General features: G+C 40.4%; 1 protein-coding gene across 2 annotated transcripts in view; it reads left to right on the top strand.

Annotated features, from left to right (window-relative positions):
• Positions 1-580: 580 nt before the first annotated feature.
• The window catches only part of ARHGEF9 (Cdc42 guanine nucleotide exchange factor 9), a 202,995-nt gene continuing 182,332 nt past the window's right edge, over positions 581-21,243 (top strand). The window contains exon 1 of one of the 2 annotated variants that reach the window (XM_032330550.1): positions 581-1,393. In XM_032330550.1, coding sequence (XP_032186441.1) covers positions 1,364-1,393 — 30 coding nt within the window. In that variant the 5' untranslated portion in view covers positions 581-1,363. The remainder of the gene's footprint in view (positions 1,394-21,243) is intronic. The other variant, XM_032330556.1, reaches the window with a different exon arrangement.

Below are 21,243 nucleotides of genomic sequence, written 5' to 3'. Positions count from 1 at the left end.
CTAAGCCACCCAGGCACCCCAATCCAAGTTTTTATTAGATATCTCCTATGCAACAGTCACCACTGTAGGAAATACCAAGGTGAGTGATTCATTGTCCCTGATTTAAAAACAACAACAAAAAAACACACACAAAAAAACCACAACAACTTATAATTCTATTTAGCTGTGCTACCTTGGGCAAATATCTTTCAATCTTCGGGCTTCAGTGTTTATGTATTTAACAGGGGGCTAATTAACACTCCCTGTCATGTTCTTCTTACAGGGTAACTGTAAGGACTACATGGAATAATAATGGGTGTGAATGTGACCAACAATGTCAACACTCAGCAGCTTAAGTATCAGCCTGGGTTGCATTGCCCAGATTTAGGGACATTATAAAGAGGTGGGTGGTATCTCCGTTTGCCTGTTTTGCTGATGTTCTTTTGACTCATTCTCAGCAAAATAATTAAACGGAAAATTCATCCATCAACAAGCTACCTTTCACATTCCTGAGGATGTGAAGTAAAATCCTGGAATGGTTTGTGTGTCCGCCTGCGCGCGCGCGCCGCAGAGGTGCGCACGCGCGCCGGCGCGCTTGCGTTAGCAAAAAGAAGCTTGGAAAACTGCAGAGGGTAAAGTTGAGGCTTTATCTTTTTTATGTGACCTTAGATAGGTCTCTTCCATCTTCTAAACCTCCATTTATTTATCTGTAAAATGAAGATACTAATGCCTGTGTTCACAGGGTTGTTCTGAGAAACGAAAGTAATGAGGATGAAAGCCCCAGAAGAGTACACAATAGGAGAGAGGATCAGAGGGGAGTATGTAGAGGGAGGGCTGGGGGAAGGGAGGCAAGAGACTGTTGGCAGGGCTCCACTGGGGCGGGATCTTATTATTTCAGAGGCTGGCCCAACACCTCTGGCAACTTTAGAGAGGACTTTTAGCTGACTCGACACAACTGACACAACTGGGGAGCCCCACAATAAACAGCATCTAACTACAGCACGGGTGGGGAGGGAGGAAGAGGTGGCCTCCGCCTATTCCCCAGTGAAGGTCATTTTCACCCACCCTCTCCTTGCACCCCACTTCCCAGTTCTGAAGCCTTGGCAGGGGACAAAGGCAGTCGGTTGGGACCCTCCTCCTACGCTTCTCCCAGTCAAGCACCTCTGGAGCTGGAGGGCGGAGAGGCAGAGCCTGCCAGCTGGGAAGGAACAACCTGACTGAAGGGGAGATCTGGGGCGGAGGGGATTGGGCTGTAGGGCTGTGGAGGAGGGGAGGCGGAGGGGGCGCTTGGGCTTTCATTCGATCCAGCCCTGCCAGCCCAGCCTGCCTGAGACTCCCGGCGCCAGCCACGCAGGCCTCAGAGAAGCCGGACTTCACGGGCACCATGCAGTGGATAAGGGGCGGATCAGGAATGGTGAGTGCATATAACCTCGGCTTACCCTCCCTGAACCTCAGTCCCCTAGCCCCACCCCGGGCTTCTTCACCCTCCGCCGCCCTGCAGTAAGACCCCTGGCTTCTGCCCACCGCCCTCTCTGCCACTGTCCTTGAGACAGTAGCGAGCTTGCTGTGGCCATTTTAGGAGCCCTTGTTCAATCGCCTGCTGAGGAAAGACCCCTCCCATCCCCCTCTGCATCCCTATCCACACCCCCCCATTGGGGTGTAATGAGAGTGGGGGTTACCTGGAAGGCAAAGGGGCAAGGGGGGCTGGCAGAGGGTCTCCCTGGGAACAGTGAGTCTTGAAGGTGCCGGTGAGCTGCTATGGGTTTGGGAGGGAGAGGGTAATCAAAAAGCCTGGGATTGTGGAGAAGGCAGTATGGAAGAGCTTCATGGTCCCCCAAATAGGCTGCATGTACCCCTTCACCCTGGCCAGTCTCAGGGCTTGAGGGCCAGGGAGTGATTCTCAAGGATGCTGCATAGGGGGGCCCTGGAGCTCTTTCTTTCCTGGGCTGGAGTCACCCTGTCCACTCGGGGTTTTGTAAAGGAGAGAGACCTGCAGAAACCCTCATCCTGGAAATATGTCTGAGCCCTATTCAGTTAGAAGAGCTCTTTCTCATTCCCACCCCACATCTAAGGAGTGTGTGCTTGTGTGTGTGTTTAGTATTATCTTCCAACAGTTCATTCTATTCTATGGTGCTCCTTTCTCCACCTGGAGACCTTGGAATGACTTCCCTTGAAGAGAGGAAATGGTGGCTGCATCATGATGCGTCTCTCACTCAGCCAGGGGTAGCTCAAGTCTGGTCAGAGACTCTGGGGGGTTGGAGGCATGGGCGAGAGGGTCTTAGAGGGCAGTTGGGTTGGGGTAGGAGCAGTTGTTGGCAATCTTAGCCCACACTTCTGCACTGCCAGCCACAACCCACAGCTGAAGGAAAGTAGCCTGAAGCAGTTGGGTAAAAACTGATATTTAACTATTTTTTTCCTCCTGTTCTGGAAGGGAAGAGGAATTTGGTATGGATTAGGACTGTATTCAGAGGAGCTGTCCTCCTTTCCTCATGGTTTCCTTAGGATTCTATTTCACTGATTCTTAAAGGCAACCAGTTTATATTCCTATATGCCAGAGCTTTAAGAGACTCTTTTCAGACTTCTCTCCTTCCCTGGGGTCCCATCAAAGCTGTTTCAAATGTTTGTAGAACCAGAAAAGACCTTCAAGTCCTTGTCATCCATTCAGGACAGCTGCAGTCCAGAGAATGGGAGAGACTTGCCCAGGGCCACACAGTTCCATGAAGGCAAAATTGTGTCTAGCACAGGAGTCTTCTGTATTTTTATCATTGTCTCTCTCCACTGCTTCATAAAATCATTAGTTCAAGTGGTGCCGATAGGCAGAGAGGAACAAATAGTAATGATCTTGGGAAACACTTCTTTCAGGATGAACTAATGCCATGAAATTTGCCTGAAAAACAAAACAAAACAAAAACAAAACATGACAGTCCTGGTATTTCTTGTAGCTGAGTATGGGTGAGACCTCCCACCTCTTCTGGGGTTCAGAGCCACCCATTGACAACAGATTAAATTAGTGGGAGAAATCTGAAGTTTTGCCAATTGTGTGTGAGAGAAAGGAGGGAATAACAGATACCTTGTAGTGATTGATGGGGAATTCTTACAATATTTTTAGGGGACTTGAGTGGTGAATATTATATCATGAAAGCGTTTATTTAATCATTTGCTAGAATTCAAGAAAATTTATTCCAGTCTGGAGGCAGGAAACTCTAGTTTTGGCCCTGCTATTGTTTTGATAGGAATGTTTGAATCTCAGTTTTCTCACCTGTTAAATGGGGCTATTAATGATGACCAAAATTCCTTGGAGATCTGAGATTCCAGATTCCTAAAAGTAAATGTTGGACAAAATGTAACTAGTGGCTCACTTTGGAAAAAAAAATAGGGATTATTTGTTTAGCAACCATTTCATAATGTGGCCAGTCAAAATGTCTTTACTCCTTGTTCTTTCATTTGCAAAGTGCTTGAAATTTATACTAGGCTTTTTATAACAGTGGGATTTCTTTTTAGAACATTTGACTACTTTAACTGATTGCACGTGTCACATGTGAAAGAAAGTCCTTGAACATGAAACACCAGTAGGGATTTTACAAAATAAAATCTGTCTCAATAGAGAGTGTTAAAAAAAAAACACCTGTGAGTTCACTTTTGATAGTAAATTGTTTAGTATATTTATTCATAACTTCTGTTTGCAATGCAGTTTGTCCTGAGTTAGGCCTAGAGTAGAAAGAGTAGTGGTCTCAGAGTCAGAAGTCTGAGGCTGAAGTCTTGGCTTTTATACTTCTCAGCTCTGAAACACTTACCAATTGTCAGACTTCTTTCATCTCAGTTTTCTCATCTATAAAATGGGTGTAAAATACCTTATTTCACAGGTGTTATTGAAGTTGTTAATTCATTAAAAATATGGAGTATCTACTATGAGTTGGCACTGATTTTGGTGCTGGGGAGATAGCAGTGAGCAAAAACAAGTTCTCCATTCTCATGGATCTTACATTCTGGGAGTTGGGTGTTCACTAAACAATTACAAAAATTAATATGGCAGGAGGTGCTAAGCACTAAGAAGAAAAAGAAAACCTGGTAAAAGAATAGAGAGAAATAGGGGATGGGATGATATATTAGACAGATTGATTTAGAGTCTATCTGATTAAGATAGATGTGTAGGAAATAAAGAAACAAGCTCTGTGCAGATATTTAGAAGAGGGTTCTAGACATAAGAAACAGCTGGAGAAGGGGGCTGGAGAGAGGTAGAGGACAACTGGCTTGTTTAAGGAACAGCATGGAAGTCAGTTTCCCTGGGGACATTTAATCTGAGTGAGATGGGTAGATTTTGGAAGGTTTGAATATATAAGGAACATGATCTGCCTTAAAATTTAACAGAGTAAATTGAGTGAAACAAAGGTAAAAGGTGTAAGGAGGTTCTTAAAATATCCAGGTTAGAGGGGATGGTGGCTTGGACAAGAGTAAAATGGCTATACCCAGAGTCATTTGTAGATACTTTGTGTCTTTTTCCTTTCATCACCCATCTGATTCTCATACAGCTGAGTGTGGGTCTAGAATGAATGAAGAATGGGTAGATGTAGGCAAGGACATTTCATCTCTAAGTCAATGATCAAATGATCTGCTTTGGGTTCCTGGCCTCTGATGGGGCTAATTGAGGGTTGGTTCTATGTGAATTACCAGCAAGCCAGTTCCTTGCTTTCTAAAATTCTGTACAATAAGATTAATTATATTATTACTACTTTAGAGATGTGGTATACTTAGCATATGTGATATCTGGAATAACTCATTTTAATATGCTCATTTATATGACAAAAGTATTTTCAATAATAATCATGTAGTAATAATTATTTTATTGTTTTGATTTTAATTTTAAAATAATTAGTAATGAAAAAGTGGAATGAATTTCAGTTTAAAAGATATTTAAATTCAGTAACATCTCACATATAACCTAAAATGTGCGCTTACTAAACAAAAATAGTACACATTGCAGTTTGTATTATTTTTGGTGTTTTAAATTTTAAGCACAAATAAAAACTCCAGTTGGTCAAATAGAATGACAGAATTGTAGTGACTTACATTCTGTTTCTTTGACTTTACAAACAGTGCTATCATTGTTTACTTTGAACCTACTATTTAAATGATGAAACATGTAATACCAGAGGGATTGCAGACATGAAATTCACCCAAAGCTACCTTGAATAATTCTAAAACTTTGCAAGTGAAAGGAAATGAGGGAACACATATAAAGTCTGTGTATATGGTGGTGGTGTGGGGGGCACAACTGAATTCACTTCCTTGTAGAAAGCAGTGTTATTAAAGGATAAGTAATATAAGGGATGATTTAAAACTCAATAATAACAACAGTAGCTTAGAACTTTGACCAACAAAAGGTTTTCTATAGAGAGGAGTATGCTATTATGGACATTGTTTAAAATTACTGATTCATAGTGATAAAAATAATTTGACTTTTCATCTTTAAAAAAAAATTCTATAGATAGTACACCCCCCCCCCCCGCCATTGCCTGCATTGAGAGTTGCCCACTTCCACTGTCCCACATTTAGTATGCCACTGCTTTGGAGAATATGAAATCATAGACTAAATTCAATGCCAAATTTTTTATAAAATCCACAATGTTGGAGTTGGTAGAAACCTCTGCATAGGTGAGATAAAATGGCCAATTAGTAAGTTTGATAGTTGGCTTGATTCTGCTATGAATAACAGAGATCTAACTACACTGGCTTAAAACACACAGGTTTTATTTCACATAAAGGAAGTCAGGAGATAGGCATACTAGGGCCAGTATGGCAACTTCATGAAGCTTTTAGGAACATCTCTCCTGCACTATCTGAGCATTTGGCTTTCATTGTTGAGGTTGCTTAATGGTCCCAAGATAGGTGTGGAAGCTCCAGAACATCTGTTAACATCCACAATTTAAGAAACAGGAAGGTTAAAAGAAGAGGAAAAGAACTTCGCTATCCTTTTTAAAGAAATCTTCCTAAAGGTCCTATTTAATATTTCTACTTATATCTCATTGGTCAGTACTGAGTCACAAGAATGTTTCCAGCTGCAAGGGAAACTTGGGAAAGTAGTCATGTAAACTGGGTGGCAGTGTGCACAGCCAACAGTCAGGGGCAAAGTTTCTGATGCAAAGGAAGAAGAGGAGAGTGGGCTGTGGAAGACAATCTACAGTCATTGCCACAGTTAATTCACATGTATACCTGCCAGTGTAAAAACGCAGAATCTCTGGACTTAATATGACTGTGAGCCATAGACTGATTGATGCTGCCATAGTCAAAATACTGCCATCAATCTGGTGAAAGATCAATTAAGATGTGACATACCCTAGTTTTCCTTTGCTTCCTACTAGTGACAGAGTCTTCTTTTGAGACCAGATGAATAAGAATATCCCTTCCAGAAATGGGGAATGCAAAATGAGGACTAGTGTTTAGGAAAGAGGTGGAGAGAGGAGATGGCAAGTACAGTATGAGCCATGTTGAGTCTGAGATGCTTGGATAGCCATGTATGGGGCATATCCAATAGGCAGTGTGTGACCTCTGTATCAAACTCAGTGAATTGGGAGGTATTAGTGACAGTTGAAGTTCTGACAATAGATATATTTCAAAATGCAGTTCAGCCTGGGTAAATGAGGGGTGGGGACAAAATTTGAGCCTCCTCCTTTTTTGAGGTGTTCTCTTAAACTAGAACAGATCCAGTCCGCTCTGTTATCTACTTTCCAGAATTTGATGGCAAGTATAGTTTCAGGCTTTATTCTTTATAATACTTATGTTACTTCTGGGATGCCTCAGGTATAATGTCTAAGCTGACGGACACTGGGAATAATTTAGTCCAAGTCCTTAGATCACGGGTCAGCAAACTACAGTCTGCTGTTCAAATCCAGCCTACAGACTAAGAATGTTTTTTATATTTTTAAATAGCTGGAAAAAATATTGGAAAAAAATAATACTTTGTGACACATATATGAAATTATATGAAAATTTATATGAAATTCAAATCTCAGTGTGCATAAATTAAGTTTTATGGGAACACAGCCATGCCCATTCTGCTTTTATGATACAAAGGCAGAGTTGAGTAGTTGTCAGAGACCACATAGCCTGCAAAGCTTACAACATTCACTATTTGACCCATTATAGAAAAGGTTTGCAGACCCCTTCCTGAATGCCCCTCAGTAACTGGGAAAAGAATCCGCATATCTCAATTCTCAGTTAAATGTGCCTTCTGTACTCTTCATTAGTAGGGGGCAAGGGAAGGGAAGCTCACATGTTATATGCCAGTTACACTAAATGTAATCTCAGTCAGTCCTCACATTAGCCCCTACAAAATGGGTTTTAATATCCACATTTGTTAGTTTATAAGATTTTGTAACAAATATTTGCTGAGCATTTACCATGTGATAGATAGGTACTCTTCTAGTGATTGGGGATACAGCAGGGAATGAAACAGAAAAATATCCCTGCCCTCTGGGAGTTCATAGCCTAGTCTGGTTTAGAAACAGGGATAGAGAGTTTAAGTACCTTGCTCAGGGGTAACTAAAGGGCAGCATCAGATTTCAAATCAAGATCTGATTTTAAAAACCTTACTCTTTACACAACCCAGTCACCCAGCTACAACCCATTCACCCCTATCCCTCTATCCATTCCTCATCCACTCATTGATTTACTCACCCATGCACACAACAATTTATTTGGTCCATCCATCAGTTCATACATTAATCCAAGGTATTTATTGATTATTTATAAACTGCTAGGTGCTGGTGATAACAGGTAGAGTTATCTAGCTTTCATCACTCCATCTTGGTATTAGCAACATTGTATAACATTTGGGAGCATAGACCCTGGAACCAGATTCCCTGAATTCAAATACTTGCTCTGGCCACTTACTGTCTGTGTGGTCTTGGGCAGCCTACTTAACCCCTCGGCGTCCTCATTTTTAAAGTTGGGAAGATAGTAGTACATACCCATTTGATAGTGTTGCTGTGAAGATTAAATGAGTGGATGCATATAAGGTACTTTGAACAATGCCTGGAGGAGAGTAAAAGCTATATAAATATTTATTGTTTTAATTTTTATATTCCTTTCAGAGCCCGAGCCCATCCCATTTGGCTCAGAACCACAGCTTCATTTGTTTGTAATTGCCAACTAATCATATAACATTCCTCAGGGTCCTTCTAGCTAATGTGAAAATAAATTTATGTCAATACTTAATAACAACTCAATATGCATGACAAAATTTATTTACCCTAAATAGGCAATATATGCACATGGCACAAAATTCAAAGAACAGGGAAGGGATTGAGGTAAAAATTGTTTTCATAAGTTTTTTCTTTTTTTTTTTTCTGCCCCTGGTTCTTGGTTGCATGGTCTAGTATGTTTCTTAGGTGTTTGCATAGATATATCCTACACCTTTTTAAACATTTACTTATGTATGTATATATATATATATATACACACACACACACACACACACACACTTCTTTTCTTTATACAGTTAGCATATTCAACAGCTCTGTTCTTGCCTGTTTTTCAATTAATAATACTCTTGAAGATTATTCCATACCATTACCTGCAGATATGCCTCTTTTTGTATGGCTTCATAGGATTCTACTGTATCCTTTATTGATCTCCAGTCATTTGCCATGATAAACAATGCTGCAATGGATTTTCACAGGCCATTTCAGAAAATTAATGTTTATCAAGCAGCTACTTCCAGGCCACTATCTCAACCTGAGGTATGGGATAGTCAAGACAAGATTACTTTATGCCTTCAGGAGCTTATAATTCAGTAGGAGAGATAAAAGTCAGCCTGGGTAAAATGCTATAGAAGGTACAAAGACGGTGATATGAGTACAGTAGAGCAAATACATGGTTGAGGGGATTCAGAGGATTGGGCATGACTTCCTAGAATATAGGTATTTAAGCTGTACTGTCAAGCCTTTCAGATAATGGAGTTGGCCTGGTGTGGAGAGTAGACATAGGTGAAACAAAAAATGTTCCCAGCAGATAGAACAATATTAGACAAAGAACTGAGGCATGAAAATGATAGTATGTTCTGGAAATACAATATGGATGCTCTGGTGTGGCTGGATCCAGTAATTATGGCAAGATGAACTGGGACTACATCAAGAAAGACCTTGAATCCTTGAATGCCAGACTCAAAAGTTTTGCCTGGTTAGAAAGGGCAATGACATGATAAGACTGAGTGATGGAGGGTTCCTTTCATTGCACAAATGGAGAGGTAAGAGAATGGGAGAAGTTGCCTTGATAGCTGGAGGTAGTACACACACACACACACACACACACACACACACACACACACGTGCGCGTGCGTGCAATCCTAGCCCAAGCTGTCAGGCAGGAGGAGTTCCCTTTTAGCATTTTTGTTTTATTCAGGTATTCAATTGATTGGATGGGACACATCCACATCGAGAGGACACTCTGCTTTACTCAGTCTATAGATTCAGATGTTAATCTCATCCAGAAACACCCAGAATAATGTTTAACCAAATATCTGGGTACCCTGTGGCCCAGTCTAGCTCAAGTTGATACATAAACTTAACCATCACATAGCCTTGCTTATCTTCTGAGTCAGTTGTGAGAATCAGATGAGTGAGTAGACAGGAAAGGGCTGTGTGATCTCTGCTATTTTCCACCCATGTAAGGAGTAATTAGTATGACAGGACAGAAGGGTATACACTTGGGTGGGCAGAATACAATCTTTTCTTCTTCCCTGAATTCAGGCCTCAGAAGACCAGACCTAACTTTTTGCTGAGTGTTAAGAGATGCAATAAGAATTTCATTCACGGAGTGCCTGGGTAGCTCAGTGGGTTAAGCCTCTGCCTTAGGCTCAGGTCATGATCTCAGGGCCTGGGATCGAGCCCCACATCAGGCTCTCCACTCAGCAGGGAGCCTGCTTCCCCTCTCTCTGCCAGCTGCTCTGCCTACTCTCTGTCAAATAAATAAATAACATCTTAAAAAAAAAAAAGAATTTCATTCACGAGGGACAAATCCTCCCACCTAAGGCTGAAGCTTCCTGAATTCTCTGCTTGAGAGACTGAGAAAGGCCCCAAATACATGACATGATGAAAGGAACTTCTTAGGAGCCCATTGCTTTGAGACGTTTTCTCGTCATGCTCTTTTTGATGTGTCTATGTGTGTGTTAGAACATGACTAGTTCTGCAAGTGATTAAGCTGTTCAGTAATGGAAACCAGACAGTTGGTAGAAATAAATGCATTCAGCTAGGTCTAAGAAGCCCTATTGTCAGGAGGAAACATTTTGTCAAAGAGTCTCAGGGAAGTGACATTAAGTTGAGTCAACCATGTAAAGATTCTGGGAAAGATCCCAATAACTGGATTAAAAAGAAAAAACAGACAATGAGGTTTGTGGGGAGTTTGGGGGAGGCAGCAGGAATAGCATGTACGAAGTCCTTGAGGTTGAAATAATCTACTATTCTTGAGGGATAGAAAGAAGGCCAGTATGACTGGAGCACAAGGAGAGAGGGACATGTGGCATGATAGAATGGTAGAGAGTCAGGCAGGGACCAGCTCACACAGGGCCTTGTAGGCCCAGGGAGGGTGTGTATCGGCTATCCTCAAAGATAGCAAGGTTCCATGGATAATAGCACATACTCTGGAACTAGACTGCCAAGGTTCGAATTTTGATTACGCTACTTAGTTTTGTCCACGAGCATGTTCTCTAAACTTTCTGTGCCTCAGATATACCCTCTCAAAAATGGAGTTAATAATGGTACTACCCATAGTGTTATGGGGATTGAGTTAATAAGCTTGGAGTATGTGACAGTGCTGGACACTGGCAAGGGCTATTTATTCTAAGTACAATAGGAAGCATTTGAAGTGGTGGAATTATTGGGTTGACTTATTAATCTGAGAAGCTTTTACAAACTCTATAGAAAGTGGATTGAGGAGGACAAAAGTGGAGATGGCAAGCCCAATGAACAGATTGCTGCAGAAATGAAGTCAGTGAAGTTGGGGAGAGAGGGCAAATTTAACATCAATTCTGGAGATAGAATCAATGGTAATTGCTGCTGGATTGATTGAAAGAGGTGTAGGACAGGAAGGAAACAAGGAGGATGATCCTTAAGCTTCTGGTTCCGCCACTGACTAGCCATGTAATTGTGGGCAAGGGATTTAACCATTCTAATCTTCAGCTTCCTTTTGTATTAGTCAGTGTTCTCCAGAGAAACAGTAGCAACAGGGTGTGCATGTGCATGTGTGTGTGTCTAGAGGAAGAGGGAGTGAGATTTTAAGGAATTTGTTCATGTGAATATAGAGGTACATGTCCAAAACCTGCGGAGGTAGGCCAGCAAAGCTAAGAGTTGAGGTCTGAGTCCAAAGGCAGTCTGCTGGCAGAATTCTTTCTTGCTTAGGGGAGTTCAGTCTTTGCTCTATTAAAGCCTTCAACTGATTAGATTAGCCCGACTCAGATTATGGAATATTATTTTATTTGAAGTCCACTGATTAAGTGTTAATTTCATCAAAAATACTTTCATAGAAATATTCAGAATAACGTTTGACCAAACATCTGGGCATCAAGGCCCACTCAAGCTGACACATAAAATTAACCACAGTACCTTATCTATGAAAGTTGGTTATTGGTACTATGTGAGGATGAAATGACTTAATCCATGTAAAGCACTTGCTACAGTGTCTTTCACATAGCAAGGGCTCAGTTGATGATAACCTTTATTATTTTAATACAATAATAATTTCTCACATTTCTTTGGTGTTTTGCATTTTCAAAGCACCTTCACACATATGAATTGATATAAGTCTCACGACAGTGTTTGTACTTTAAAGTTGGAGAAACTAAACCTGGGAGAGATGAAGTATCTTCTCCACTCACCTATCTCCAACGGAGCCAGGATGAGAAATAGGTCTGTAACTTTATAGTAACTCTTCAAGCATTAGTCTCCTCACTTGCCAGAAGTGGATGTTTGCCTGGCATCCTTCATTCCAGAGGATGAGGGGTACAAGTGATAGGATCATGAATGCAATAAGGCTTGAGAAAAATAGCTGATGTTTACCAGGCCAGCATTTATTTTGTGCCAGGCACTTTTCAAAGTGTTTTGCACGTGTATCTAACTTTTTCCAAATATCCTATGAGGCAGACACAATTCTGTGGGACTCTCAGGCCACATACCGAGAATTCAAATAACTTTTTCTCCTTTCTCCCTCACCACTATATAGTCCAGGGATGGTGAAAACTCAGGGAAACCTTTTGAGTGTTTGTGAGTTTTGGGGTGTGTAAAGGGCAATGAGGCCTGACAGAGCACCTTTTCTGCACATAGCAAACACTCTGAATATTTGTGGAATGGAAAAATGTGCTGATGAAGTAGTGAACCCTGTGGCCACCATGCCTGGAGCTGGCCTAGGAAAGGCATTTGTAGTAAATGTTCCCTTGGGGAGGCAAGATGTCCCTGAACCAGCTAGGCAGTAAGGTGAGGGGAATAGACGGAAATGGTGAAATGGTGAACTTCAGAAGTCCTTCCTGGGAAAAACTAACTTCTCTGTATATTAGTTTGCTCATATGCAAAATAGGCCATTTTCTCTCTTTTATTCTCTCTGTCTCTCCTTGTCCCTGTCTCTCTCTTTCTACACACCCCCCGTACACACCACATACACATTTATTCATTCATTTATTCAATAACATTTATTGAGCATCTGCTATGTACCCGGCACTGTTCCAGGCACTGAATGGTGAACAAAGCAAACAAAAATCCTGTCCTCATGGAATAGATTTCTGTAGGGAAAAAACATGATAAGCAAATGATTAAATAGTACATACTATGTTAGTTCTATGTGCTAATGAGAAAAAATACAACAGGAAAGAGGAATAACTATGTGTGTGGATAGTTAAAATTTTAAATTCCTATTTCCTGCTGTACTTCTCTCTGAAGGTTGCCATGAAGTTGAAATGCCATAAAAGGTTGTAATACTTATTGGGTGCCTGGGTCCCCGGGTGGCTCAGTGGGTTAAAGCCTCTGCCTTCGGCTCAGGTCATGATCCCAGGGTCCTGGGATCGAGCCCCGCATCGGGTTCTCTGCTCAGCAGGGAGCCTGCTTCCCTTCCTGTCTCTCTGCCTGCCTCTATGCCTACCTGTGATCTCTGTCAGATAAATAAATAAAATCTTTAAAAAAAGGTTGTAATACTTAAGAAGTTATGAAGTTCTATTTAAATGTAATTTGCAGTTATTCTTGGAGGTATAATTTTCTCTTGGTCCTTATTTGCTGTTTCCTTCTCTGTCATCAGTGCAGCAAGAGTTATGGTCTGGAGGACAGGAAATTTGGGTTCTAAGTATGGCCCTGGAAGGACAAAATTCCAAAAGTACTTTCCTAAGAACTTGGTCTTATGACTCTTGATCCTTTGTTCTTTCCATTCTCCCAGGAAGGTGTGAGAGCTAGGGTAAGTTACTGTCCCTCTGAGAAGCAGAGTGTTTATCTTCTGTAAAATAGGAATGATTACCCCTCAGCCCTTGACAGCCTTCTTGGGCTGTTATGAGGTATAAACCATATAATGGGGATAAAAGGGCGCTTATATGTAATAATATGAGCCTGTAAGGGCAGGTTGTCAGGATCTGGAGAATTACAAATCCTGTTTAAGTGAATAGTATTGTACTTTGTAAACTGGGCATATGTGTGTATGATGGAAATTGAGACTGGGTGCCACTTTCCTTTCTGAGAAGCTGCTAGGGATGGTGGGGCATCACTATGCCTCAGAACCTCCTACAGATAGGAACAGTTACATGGAAACACTTGACAATGGAGTGGCAACCACTGGTAGGAGGACACTTTTGTTGGAGAGGTGGGAACCAGGACTCATCTCCTGACATTTAATATACAAAATCTTATTTAAAAAATACACAAATAACTCATGGCCTTCATTTACCTTTTAGATGTGAGCTCCTTCAGCATGATGTAGGGGGCAGTAGGGAGCCTTGAATAGGTAGAATCTCCATTTATTATGCCCCCTAACTTTACTATAAAAAATTCTTCACATTTTATTACGTTTATTATATTTTATTTTCAATTTTTATTTAAATTTTACTTAACATACAGCACAATATTTGTTTCAGGAGTAGAATTCAGTGATTCTTCACTTATATACAATACCTAATGCTCATCACAAGTGCCCTATTCAATACTCATCCCTGACCCAACTCCCTCCATCAACCCTCAGTTTGTTCCTTATCATTAAGGGACTTACAGACTATTTCCTTCTGTCGGTTTGTTTGTTTTTCCTCATCCCATATGGTCATCTGATTTCATTTTTTAAATTCCACATATGAGTGAAATCATATGGTATTTGTCTTTTACTGACTGACTTATTTCACTTAGCATAATATACTCTAACTCCATCCACTATACTGCAAATGGCAAGATTTCATTCTTTTTTTATGGCTGAGTAATATTCCATTACACACACACACACACACACACACACACACACACACATACAACTTTGTTATCTATTCATTATTTGAAGGCTATTTGGGTTCTCTCCATAGCTTAGCTATTCCTGATAATGATTTTACAAACATTCAGGTCTATGTACCCCATAAAATTTGTATTTATTTATCTTTTGGGTAAATACCTAGTAATGCAATTGCTGGGTCATAGAGTAGTTCTATTTTTAGTTTTTTTTCTCTTTATTTTTTTTAATTTAAATTCAATTAGCCAACATATAGTACATCATTAGTTTTTGAGGAAACTCCATAATGTTCTCCAGAGTGAATGCACTAGTTTCCATTTGCACCAACAGTGCAACCTGGTTCCAGTTTCTCTGCATTCTTTCCAACACCTATTATTTCTTGTGTTGTTAATTTTAGCCATTCTGACAGATGTGAAGTGGTATCTCATTGTGGTTTTGATTTGTATTTCCCCGATGACTTATGATGATGAACATTTTTTTATGTGTCTGTTAGTCATCTGGGTGACTAACAGACACATGAAAACACTTGAAAAATGTTTATTCATGTCTTCTGCACATTTCTTGACTGGATTCTTTGTTTTTTAGGTGTTGAATTTGATAAGTTCTTTATAGATCTTGGATACTAGCCCTTTATCTGACATATCATTTGCAAATATCTTCTCCCATTCCATCGGTTGCCTTTTAGTTTTGTTGACTGTTTCTTTTACTATGCAGAAACTTTTTATCTTCATGAAGTCCCAATAGTTCATTTTTGTTTCCCTTACCATTGGTGATGTGTCTAGCAAGAGTTGTTGTGAACAAGGTTGAAGAGGTTACTGCCTGTGTACTCTCCAGGATTTTGATGGATACCTGTCTCACATTTAGGTCTTTCACCCATTTTGAGTTTATTTTTCTGCATGTTGTAAGAAAATTGTCCAGTTTCATTCTTCTACATGTGGCTGTCTAATTTTCCCAGCACCATTTAGTGAAGAGAATTTTTCACTGGATATTCTTTCCTGCTTTTTTGAAGATTAGTTGACCACAGAGTTGAAGGTCGATTTCTGGGCTCTCTATTCTGTTCCATTGATCTATGTATCTGTATTTGTGCCAGTACCATCCTGTCTTGATTATTACAGCTTTGTAATACAGCTTGAAGTCTGGCATTGTGATGCTACTGGCTTTGGTTTTCTTTTTCAACCAAGAAAACTTTGTTTTCTTTCCCTCGGTGTACATTGGTCTGGGCAGGATAGACATTTTAACAATATTTTTTCTTCCAATCCATGAGCATGATATGTTTTTCCATTTCTTTGTGTCTTCCTCAGTTTCTTTCATTAGTGCTCTATAGTTTTTATACCACAGATCTATTATCCCTTTGGTTACATTTATTCTTAGGTATTGCACTAGCTGGTGCAATTATAAATGGGAGAAATTCCTTAATTTCTCTTTCCTCAGTTACATTGTCAGTATATAGAAATGCAACTGATTTCTGTGCATTCATTTTGTACCCTGCCTCATTGCCGAATTACTGCATGAGTTCTAGCAATTTTGGGGTAGAGTCTTATGGGTTTTCAACATACAGTATCATGTCATCTGTGAAGAGTGAGAGTTTGACTTCTTTGTCAGTTTGAATGCCTTTTATTTCTTTTTGTTGTCTGATTGCTGAGGCTAGGACTTCTAGGACTATGTTGAACAGTAGTGGGGAGAATGGTCATCCCTGTCATGTTCCTGACCTTAAGGGAAAAGCTTTCAGTTTTTCCTCATTGAGAATGATATTCACTGCAGGCTGTTCGTAGATAGTTTTTATGATATTGAGGTATGTTCCCTATTTCCCTACACTGTGGATAGTTTTAATCAGGAAAGGATGCTGTATTATGTCAAATGCCTTTTCTGCATCAATTTAGAGGATCATATGGTTCTTATCTGTTCTTTTGTTAATGTATCACAATGATTGATTTGTGAATGTTGTACCACCCTTGCATCCCAGGAATAAAACCCACCTGGTTGTGGTGAATAATCTTTTTAACATTCTGTTGGATGCTATTGGCTAGGGTCTTGGTGAGAATTTTGATATCCATATTCTTCAGGGATATTGGTCTGTAATTCTCCTTTTTTATGGGGTCTTTGTCTGGTTTTGAGATTAGGGCAATGCTGGCCTCATAGAATGAGTTTGGAAGTTCTCCTTCCATTTCTATGTTTTGGAACAGCTTCAGTAGAATAGGTGTGATTTATTCTTTAAATGTTTGGTAGAATTCCTCTGGGAAGCTATCTAGCCCTGGACTCTTGTATTTTTTGGAGGTTTCTGATCACTGCTTCAATTTTGTTACTGGTTATTGGTCTGTTCAGATTGTCTATTTCTTCCTAGTTCAGTCTTGGTAGTTTATAAGTTTCCAGGAATGCATCCATTTCTTCCAGATGTCCTAGTTTGTTGGCATATAGCTGCTGGTAATAACTTCTAATAATTGTCTCTTTTTCCTTGGTATTGGTTGTGATTTCTCCCCTTTCATTCAAGATTTTGTTAATTTGAGTCCTTTCTCTTTTGTTTTGGATAAGTCTGGCCAGAGGCTTATCAATCTTCTTAATTATTTCAAGAACTAGCTTCAAGTTTTATTGATCTGTTCTATTGTTCTTCTAGTTTCTATTTCATTGATTTCTGCTATAATCTTTATTATTTCTATTCTCCTGCTTGGTTTAGGCTGTATTTGCTGTACTTTCTCCAGATCCTTTAGGTGTAAGGTTAGCTTGTGCATTTGATTTTTCTAACTTTTTGAGAGAGGCTTGGATGGTTCTGTACTTCCCTACAAGGAAGTTCTGAGGAGCATAGGTTCTGAACTGATGTGTTTTCATTTTCTGAGGTTCTGAGGAGCATAGGTTCTGAGGAGCATAGGTTCTGAGGAGCATAGGTTCTGAGCATAGGTTCTGAACTGATGTGTTTTCATTTTCATTGGTTTTCATGATTTGCTTAAGTTCCTGCTTAATTCCCTGGTTGACCCATTTATTCTTTAGCAGGATGATTTTTAACCTCCAAATGTTTGCATCCCTTCCAAATTTTTCCCTGTGGTTGAGTTCGTGTTTCAGTGCATTATGGTCTGAAAATATGCATGGAATCATCTCAGTATTTTGGTACAGGTTCAGACCTGATTTGTGACCCAGTATGTGATCTATTCTGGAGAAAGTTCTGTGTGTACTCGAGAAGAATGAGTATTCTGTATTTTTTTTTTAAGGATGGAATGTTCTTTATATATTTACAAAGTCCATCTGGTTCAATGTGTCATTCAAAGCTTTCATTTCTTTGTTGATCTTCCGCTTAGACTATCTTTCCATTGTTGTGAGTGAAGTGCTGAAGTCTCCTACTGCTAATGTATTATTTTCAGTAGCTTTTTAAATTTTGGTTATTAGTTGATTTATGTAATTGTTTGCTCCCATATTGGGGGTATAGATATTTATGGTTGTTAGACTTTCTTTTGGATAGATCCTTTAGGTATGATATGGTGTTCCTCTATATCACTTACTACAGTCTTTGGGTTAAAATCTAATATGTCTGATATGAAAGTTGCTATCTTGGCTCTCATTTAAGGTATATTGTCATGAAAAATCGTTCTCTATCCCCTCACTTTCAATCTGGAGGTCTCTTTGGGTTCAAAATGAGTCTCTTGTAGACAGCATGTGGATGGGTCCTGCTTTTTTATCCAATCTAAAAGCGTGTGCCATTTGATGAGACTATTCAGTCCATCTACATTGAGAGTAATTATTGAAATATATGAATTTAGTGTCATTATATTGCATGTAAAGTTCCTGTTTCTATAAATTGTCTGTTAATTTCTCATCAATATTACTCTTGGGGTCTTCCTTCTTTTTAAGAATCCCCCTTAGTGTTTCTTGCAGGTGTGGCTCAGTGGTCACATATTCTTTCAGTTTCTGCTGCTCCTGGAAGCTCTGTATCTTCTGTCCATGGTTGGGTGTCATTCAGAAAGTCTTGCTAGATAAAATATATTTTTAAAGATTTTATTTATTTGTTTGATAGACAGAGATCACAAGTAGGCAGAGAAGCAGGCAGAGAGAGAGGAGGAATCAGGCTACCTGCTGAGCAGAGAGCTTGATGCAGGGCTTGATCCCAGGACCCTGGGATCATGACCCAAGCCGAAGGCAGAGGCTTTAACCCACTGAGCCACCTGGGCACCCCTGGATAAAATATTCTTGGCTGAATATTCTCATTTAGTGCTCTGGATGTGTCTTGCCAGCTCTTTCTGGCTTGCCAGGTCTCTGTGGATAGGTCCAATGTTGTTCTGATGTTCCTTCCTCTGTATGTAAGAAATCTCTTCCCCCTAGCTGCTCTTGGGATAGCTTCCTTGACTCTAAGATTTGAAAGTTTCACTGTTATATGTTGGGGTGTTGATCTATTTTTATTGATTTTGGGATTGGTCTCTTTTGCTTCTTGGACACAAATGAATATTTCCTTCCCCAGAGTAGGGATATTCTCAGCTATGATTTGCACAAATATACCTTCTAGTCTTCCCTCTCCACCCCCCAGGAGCCCCAATAATTCTGACATTGGAACATTTTATGACATCATTGACCTCTCTAAGTCTGTTCTCATGTGCTACTAGCTGTCTATTCCTATCTTCCTCAGCTTCCTTCCTATCAGCTTATCTTCAAGGCACTAATTTGTTCTTCTTCATCATTTACCCTGGCTGTGAGAGTATCTAATTTAGACTGCATCTCATTCACAACATTTTAAAGTTCAGTCTGATTAGATTTCATTTCTGCCCTTAGAGATTCTATATTGTTACTAATGCTTTTCTTAAGCCTAGCTATTGACTTCATGATTGCTACCCTGAAGTCTATCTCTGACATCTTACTTATATCTATATGCATTAGACCTGTGGTAGAAGACATTGTCTCTGGTTCTTTCCTTTGTTGGGAGTTCCTCCTCTTAATCATTTCATTGAGGGATGGTTGAGGGAATGTACAGAATCCAAAATATCAACTAGCATCCAAGCATAATGCACTTTACAAAAAATACAAAGTGGTCAGTAGCTACCATAGATACAGCACCAAATCTAAGATGATCCAAAACAATAAAAAAGAAAGAAAAAAGAAAAGAGAAAAAAAAAAGAGGGAAGGAGAGGCAGATTATAATCTCTCAGGCTGGACACAGCAAGGTGATCTGCCTGTTCCTGCTTCATTTTTGGTCTCTGTGTTAGAGCATACTATATCTTAAAATTGCAAAGAAATCAGAACTTAGATATATATCAAGATTAAACTGAGTAAGAGTGAATAATGGGCTAGTATGGGGCATAAATCTAAAAAACATATATGTGAAAAAAAAAGTTAAGAAGTCACTTAAAAAGATATGTTGCAATTGCACTGCTGGGTATTTACCCCCAAAGATTCAGATGTAGTGAACAGAAGGGTCATCCATACCCCAATGTTCATAGCAGCAATGGCCACAGTTGCCAAACTGTGGAAAGAGCCAAGATGCCCTTCAACAGACGAATGGATAAAGAAGGGATGGTCCATATATACAATGGAATTTTATGCCTCTATCAGAAAGGATGAATACCCTTTTGTATCAACATGGACGGGACTAGAAGAGATTATGCTGAGTGAAATAAGTCAAGCAGAGAGAGTCGATTATCATATGGTTTCACTTGTGGAGCATAAAGAATAACACAAAGGACATTGGGTGAAGGAGAGGATAAGTGAGTTGGGGGAAATCGGAGGGGGAGACAAACCATGAGAGACTGTGGTCTCTGAGCAACAAACTGAGGGTTTTGGAAGGGAGGGAGGGAGGTGGTTGGGAGTGTCTGGTGGTGGGTATTAAGGAGGGCATACATTGAATGTAGCACTGGCTGTGGTGCATAAACAATGAATCTTGGAACACTGAAAAAATAAAATTAAAAGAAAATAAAGAGAAAAGGAAATTATTTTTAAAAAATACACTGGGAAATAATCTATTTGAAATGGGGCAGGGTTTAAAAAAAAATAAGAAAAGAAACTAAAAAAGGAATGTAAAATTTTAGCCTGAAGTATAAACAAGTCGTGAGAGAACATCTGGAGCACCCTATATTATTTTTCCCTGGTGCTGGAGACTTACAGTTCTTACAGCTTATTATACAGTCTTACAGCTTATTAAGAAATAAGCTTATCATTCACCTGTTCTTGCAGTCTGTCCCTCTGGGGGCCAGGGCCTGCTGCTTGGCTTCTTTGTCTTCTTTGTCGGGGTGGAGTTTCCCCACCCCTTGTCAGGGGTGGGGGTAGGCTTAATGTGAGCTGTTTGGCTGGCAGCTTTTTTCCCCTGGCATCTTTCTGCTTCTCTTTAGTGAGTCAGAGCAAACATCACCATGCAGGACTCTCCAGCCCAAAGTCAGTCACAATGTCACAGTCCCTGCCCCCACCCCCAATCAACAAGCCTTCCAGGTCAATCTGTGTCCATCTCTGCATGTACCAAACTCCACAAACTCTAGCAATCCTTGCCCACCTCTCCCAGGGGTGTCACGGGGACCCATGAACATCTCTGTGCCTTGTGACTCCACAACTGCCAGTGGCTGTGGGCTTGCATACCCTCTTCCACAGCTTCTAGGTCCTGCTGGGTGCCACCCCAGCATCTCTTCGTGGGCCACACCACCCTGAGAGTTGTCCCTGTCATGGGCACAAGCCATTCTATATCTCCCTTAGGATCTTAGACAGCCCACACCTTCTAGTCCTTTTCAGGGTGGTGAGGCAGAGGGCTGTCTCCCTACTGTCTCTGCTCGTGGTACGTGGTGCCCAGAGCTGGAAGTCCTCTCTGGACTCACTGACCGTAACCAGTCTCCCCGCTCCACTGCTTGGGGA

Source organism: Mustela erminea, chromosome X (genome assembly GCF_009829155.1).
Source record: "Mustela erminea isolate mMusErm1 chromosome X, mMusErm1.Pri, whole genome shotgun sequence".
Classification (NCBI taxonomy): Eukaryota; Metazoa; Chordata; class Mammalia; order Carnivora; family Mustelidae; genus Mustela; species Mustela erminea.
The sequence above is the reverse complement of the archived record's forward strand: the minus strand, read 5'-3'. Positions and strand labels throughout refer to the sequence as shown.